Source organism: Semicossyphus pulcher, unplaced genomic scaffold (assembly GCF_022749685.1).
Source record: "Semicossyphus pulcher isolate SPU_LCO1_2020_fin unplaced genomic scaffold, fSemPul1.0.p SCAF_1, whole genome shotgun sequence".
NCBI classification, from domain to species: Eukaryota; Metazoa; Chordata; class Actinopteri; order Labriformes; family Labridae; genus Semicossyphus; species Semicossyphus pulcher.
In genome coordinates this window covers 9,038,692-9,044,849 of record NW_027211603.1, presented here as the reverse complement: position 1 = coordinate 9,044,849, position 6,158 = coordinate 9,038,692, and the positions used below count along the sequence as shown (strand labels likewise).

Genomic DNA, 6,158 nt, shown 5'->3' with positions numbered 1-6,158 from the left:
TTATTATAGATGAAGCCACACAGAGGTAGCATAATGAGTACTTTTACTTTTGTTACTTCAATTATATTTTGATTTGAAGTTTTTTTACTTTTAAATCAATAAAATTGTGATGCAGGACTTTTACTTTGAAAAGACCACTTCTATTATGTGTTGTTGCTTCTTTTACTTCAGTAGTACTGTAATGTTAGTCAGACCTATTTAAATCTCCCCAACATTTTTCATGATAGATGAAATAACAGGAAGACAAATAATGCAACTACAGACACACACAAAAAAATCTATTTAATTGAATATTTTCCAAATCCATTGCAGACAGCAGGGTGGATCTCCGGTGTACATCGGGCATCTGAGTGTCACAACTCAAACAAGGCTGCTGAGACAAAGGCGTGTTTACATGGCACTGCATCAGGAGGCTCCCGCTCCTATTACAATAATCAAATGCAGACGTATCCATTTATCAGTTTTCCGTCATATCTTAAAATTCACTCCTGAGACTTTGATAAACTTCTGCTCTCAGCCATCGAACGAAGGATGTAGGCACAAGGCCGTGTGCGCTGTGAAAGTCATTTTAAGGCGAAGAACAAACTAACCCAGTACTCATTCAGGATGTGAGCTACATCATCACATTAGCGACTCCCTCATTTTCCCTCTGCTCCTCAAGTAACAAGAAATGTCAGCGCTGTAAAATAACAAACGTCCATCAATTACTCTCTGTAATATCTAAACATCCTTTTTCTTTCCCATTTATATCACATATATTACTCATTTGCAAGCCACCTGCTCCTAACACTAAAAACCTCTTGTTGCTCATAAGAACTGCCTGAATAATATTCAAAAGTCAACCTAGCTTCAGAATAGACCAAATATCTGATCTGATCGCGCGAGAAGCATCTAGGGTGAAGGACACTACAACTCTTGGGATAAAATTTAGGAGGTCTGTTCTCTCAGAGAGCGGTGTCTTCAGAGCCAAAGAGCTTGGTGGCGATGGCCTGGCAGTCAGAAACAGGCGCTTTCCCATCGAAATCTGAAGGCAGGATGTCTGCATCGAATTCTTTGATGTAGTTGTCGAGCTCGTCACCGTGCACAAAGACCTGAGGACAGTTATGAACAGTATTCAGAGGAGATGGTAGATGCAAAGTGGAGAAAACTGTACAAAACTTTCCTGGACTCAAATTAAGATAGCTTGAGTCCCTCTTTCGACACCTGTTGACATAAAACTCACAACAAAAACTTCTATGTCGGGGAATCAAGGTTTGATGCTGAGATGCATGAGTTTGTATTTAGATGTAACCCTGTAGCGCTTCTGAAAAACTGCAGTTCCTCGACTGGCCACTTGAGGCTGACTCCAAAAGCGAGTCAATCCCCATTAGGCCACAGATTAAAATGCCCAATTTTACAGCAGAATAAAACATGTTTACAGCCTGGTACAAAAAATGTAGTCTCTATAACTAATTTCTATATTCATGACAACTGTACAAAGAGTACATTTTTAGTTAACTCACCTATTTAATCTATATTAGGGCTAAAAGCTATGCATATTTAGGGGCGTGGTCACTGGGAGTGACATTTGGGTGCTAACTAACTGCTACAATCTCTCTTTGTGTTGTTGTTGATGCATTTTAGATCATTTTTATTGCAAATACTTTGCAAATAATATGGTTTGATGTGCATTGTACTGATTGTACAAGAATTCTGTGGTTCAGCTTTGCATGAATTAGCAGGTATCAGTAACTGCGCTCACCATTGTTAGCTCTTTCTCTTACATTGATTTCTTTGGGGCGGCCCAAGCATAGGAGTCAGGACTGTTGTTTTTACCCACAGTGGGCCACAGTGATAAGAGGACTGGTGATTTTAAGTTACCCCGTTTGTTAGTGAGTCTGCTTCCTTCCACAAGCTGTGTAAGCTTCTTTAGCCTGATACAGAGACAGCTCCTGTATGCTACCTCCACAAATAGAATCTCACTCTGTTGGAAGCACTGTGGTTAACTATGTAATTAGCCAGCTAATGAATTAGCTTTGAGCATAGACTGACCCGTCCCAACCTGGTCACTTCTGGCCCCGAGTTCTTTAAAAATCGAGTATCTTTGAGTGTCATTTTTATGTCTGGTAAACTATCTAAGAGTTGAATAAAGATACCCCATCCCCATCCGTACCCTCTCCAGCAGCTTGCTCTTCATGAAGGGTTTGACCACGTTGTACGTAGTGGTGAAGTACCACGGCTGGTGAGTGACGTGGACCGCCTTGAAACGGGCAGGGAAAGAGTCCTGCAAAAAAACAAGACCCAGAACATTAACAGATAGAAAAAAAAGAAACTCCCACGTCTACCTCATGAGTCTGCTCTGACCTGCAGCATGTCCACCATCTTCTTGAGCTCGGCCGGTTTGATTCCCGAGGCGTGCTGCATGGTGAAGCCTCTGAAATTCTCAATCAGGACGAAGCCGTTAATCTGGGTTTCTTCATTCTCCAGCAGCTTCTCCAGGATGACACAGTACGCTCTTAAGATCTGTGAAGCAAACACACGCACAAAGACGTATTTCTAACACGCTCTTTAGTGTATCGATGTCAAAGAGCTGCTTCTCAGCTACCTCATCGAACGTGATCTCCTCCAGGTCCCAGTTCTCGATGTTGAAGAGCAGGACGACGCGGCCGTACTTGTCCCTGCTGGGCAGCACCACGGGGTACCCCGCCTCGATGGTGCTGCGGACCGCCTCGGGGGTCATGTTCTCAAACAGCTCAGGGTACTCCTTCCTGAAGTGCACATAACCTGGAGGCCCCCAAACACACACACACACACAGACACACATCATAGCAGAGAGATCAGCTGCATTCTCTTATCGCGCACTAATTGTTCACAAAGCCTTTGTGTTCAATGTGAGCGCTCAGTGCCAAGCACAATGACAGCAGTGTCTCAGTGCATCTACAGAGCTGATCTGAGCCTCTTCATACCGAGGCACCAATTAACCCAGAGAGTGAGGGCATGTGTGTGTGTGTGTGTGTGTGTGTGTGTTTGTGTGTGCCTTTTGCACGTGCACGCAACCAGCAATTAACCCCACCAAACAAGTTCACATCACATTCCCCTCTCACACTCACAAGTGCAGCTTCTATACTTATGAATGTGTTTTCTTTTGCTTCTGTCTTTGTAAGGGCCAAATATTCTAACAGCAAAATGAGATGTGGTTGGGTTAACATAGTGCTAAACTCTTTGTAGCTTAAAATTTGGGATTATTTCATTTAGACACATTGTAGGAAAATAATTAATTTTGAGTTTGTGCTGAGAAAGCATATATAAAGCATCTACAAGTACTGTGTTATAAGAGCATAGCAAGTCCTTAACACACACGCAAACAACAAGGAAGTTGTAAAGCATTGTATCTTCTTAAACGAGTGTCCACCCACTCTGCTTTTTAATCTCCTCTCCAAAACCAGCACTCTCAGCACATGTGCGGTGAAGTTCCCAGGAGAGCACGGTGGGTTCACAAGTAAAGTAAACTCCGCTTGTCCCATTTGGACACAAAGGACGGCTTTGTCAGGGGAAACTCAGGCAGTATCTAAAAGCCCCCAATTAATGAACGCATGCCCCCATGTCTCTGTGATGTGCAGGACTCATGCAGACGAGCAGCACAAAGGAGGTCTCACCCTCAATTACTGAAGCTCTCTGAAACTGACTGCAGAAACTGAATCAACATGTGGAGGCCACAAAAAGATGTTTGAAATAGAAATAGATGATAGATGGGGTCTTCTAACCCTTCATGAGGTCGTGGGATCTGACGACGTCAAACTTGCGAGCTCTGAGAAAGCGCAGCATCAGAGAGTCCGGCTTGTCCCCGAAGCGCTCGAGCACCAGTTTGGCTAGGTCGTCTCCCTCAGCCGCTCTGTCCTTCATCATCGCCCGCAGCTCCTTCAGGCACGACGCCCGCCGCTCCTCTGTCTCACTCAGCTCATCCTTCGCCTGGAGGGGAAAGGAAAACATGAACTTGTTTGAGTCTGCAGAGGCAAAAATGGGGACTTTTGGTTTACACTAATCTCTCTGATTTTCTACCTTCTGCACAGTGTGCCCGGGCAGTTTTTGGCAAGGCCCAAACACCGGCCCATGATCCTTCACTGTCAAATGCTCCAGCTTTGCCCTCATGGCCTGCTCCTCCTCTGACACCATGCGGAAAGTTCCAGTCTGCAAAAAGATGAATGTGTAAAAGCTCATGCAGCTTTTAATCAAGCATCATCTTGAGTAAATCCTGCTTTGTGTCTGTCTTTAACTTGTTTTTTAAACCTCGTAAGCTTCAGGTTTTTGAGCTCCACTTAAAAACATGCTTCACTGCTTGAGTACTTCAATGGACGCCTGTTACAATGACTTTAAGTGTAAAACACAGGACCCATCTGAGCTGGAGCAGACCCCAAACGATGCACACCAGCGGACGGCTGCTTAATCTGCCTCACATGATTACTGAACGGACTTCTAAAGCCACTTCTTAAAAACAGCTTAAGGGTCCATCCAGCCGGAATCTACCAGCACAATAACAGCATTACTCTGACAGTCAAACTCCCAAGGGTGTTTATGCTTTAACCTGGACCCCCACCCCACATAAAGAAAGGCCAGACAGTGACTAAGCGTCTGGCTGAGAACGGAGACAGTCAAGTGTTGAATTGTTTCTTAAACTCACAGCAGCCATGGTTGCAGCGTCTCACAGCAGCTCCACTAACTCTGTGAAGAAAGGAGAATTGGCACAAACAGAACATGATCTCATTCGGCAAACCATTGTGCGAAAGAGGAGAGAACATTTGCTTTCAGAGACTTTGAGTTTGTTCACGCCAGAGAGAGGTCATGAGATCAGAAGTGCATTCAGGCCCTCATTGGATTACAAAATCTACATAAACCAGCCTCAAAAATGTGTCTCAGTGATGTACAAATGTTGAAGATGGAAAGTTGTTTCTTCACTCATCAGTGGAGCAGACGTCCTCTTACACAACAGTGACAAACTGCAGATTACTGACCACTGCTCCCCGTGAAACCCAGTTTGTCTCTCCTACATCGCCATGACATTTGAATCATGCAGCTAAGCATCTGATTTATACACAATAAATTTACATATATAGATATTTTAAAAACCCAGAAGATTGTTGAGATTAATTACTGCTGTTCTGAAAGTGTTCAATAATACTTCAAGATTATTTTAACCATGTGTGATTTAAGTCATTTTCTCTGACTCTATTTCTTATCAAAGTAGCGAGAGATGATGTATGTCCTTTCTCTTTTTCTAGAACATAAAATAATAAAATTTGTTTTTTTTATGCTATTATGCGGAAACATCAACATATAACACTATATAATGTATAAATATTATTAGTATTAATACAAATTAAGCAGGAACAACCATCTTTAGTAGGATTAGTTTGTTTTTATAAACAGAATATTTTTCAATTCAGGTGGTTTAATAAACTAAGAATTTCAGATACGCCTTCAGTACAGCTGGGTAAGTCTTTTAAAACAAACATTCTGTGTTTTTTGAAAATTATCTTATAAAAGATGCTTTCCTCTGTGACTTGATGTAATTGTTGTTATTTAGAGCTACATTTACTGTATTTGGTATGTTTAAGTACACTGACAAAGCCCTCTCATTACACCATTCTTCAAAACAACAAAACATCTTTAAAAAAGGTTATAATATTTGGCCAAATAATGTTTCTTTTGAACAATGTAAAGCCAAATACAGTTGATTTAAAGCCCTTAAACCAAGAATCCTGACACAGATGCCCTAAATGCTCCTCTGCAGCAAAACTGTAGTGTAATGAGAATGTGTTAATCCCTCACTGAGGATGATAAACTTGCAAACAAATACATGTAGAGAGCCTTTTTTTGTAGGCCTAAATTAGGTCAGAACATCAAAAATATGCAATGCATGATCACTGAAATAATACACTTATAGTGAACAATGTTAACTTTCAACAGTAGCAGTATAAAAGCAGTATTAGAAATCACGGCACTTTCTTTTGATTGCTAAAAACTATTCAGTTAAAAGAAACAACATCATCTTTGTGCTCATCATCCACATTTATTTCCTGACCTGTCTTTGCGTTGTTTTAACCAAAGAGCCGAGCAGACTTACCTTAAGCAGACGAGATGAGAGGAGTCGACAAGAGTGGCACAGAGGACACCAGGAGGAG

General features: G+C 42.0%; 1 protein-coding gene across 1 annotated transcript; it reads right to left on the bottom strand.

Annotated features, from left to right (window-relative positions):
- Window positions 1-265: 265 nt before the first annotated feature.
- On the bottom strand, window positions 266-6,121 carry rlbp1a (retinaldehyde binding protein 1a). Its single transcript, XM_069661824.1, has 8 exons — window positions 6,101-6,121; window positions 4,658-4,698; window positions 4,039-4,167; window positions 3,744-3,948; window positions 2,585-2,763; window positions 2,344-2,502; window positions 2,153-2,263; window positions 266-1,091 (listed from the first exon to the last, which is right to left on the bottom strand). The coding sequence occupies exons 2-8, from the start codon at window positions 4,664-4,666 to the stop codon at window positions 945-947; spliced, it is 939 nt and encodes a 312-aa protein (XP_069517925.1). The 5' UTR covers window positions 4,667-4,698; window positions 6,101-6,121; the 3' UTR covers window positions 266-944.
- Window positions 6,122-6,158: the final 37 nt, after the last annotated feature.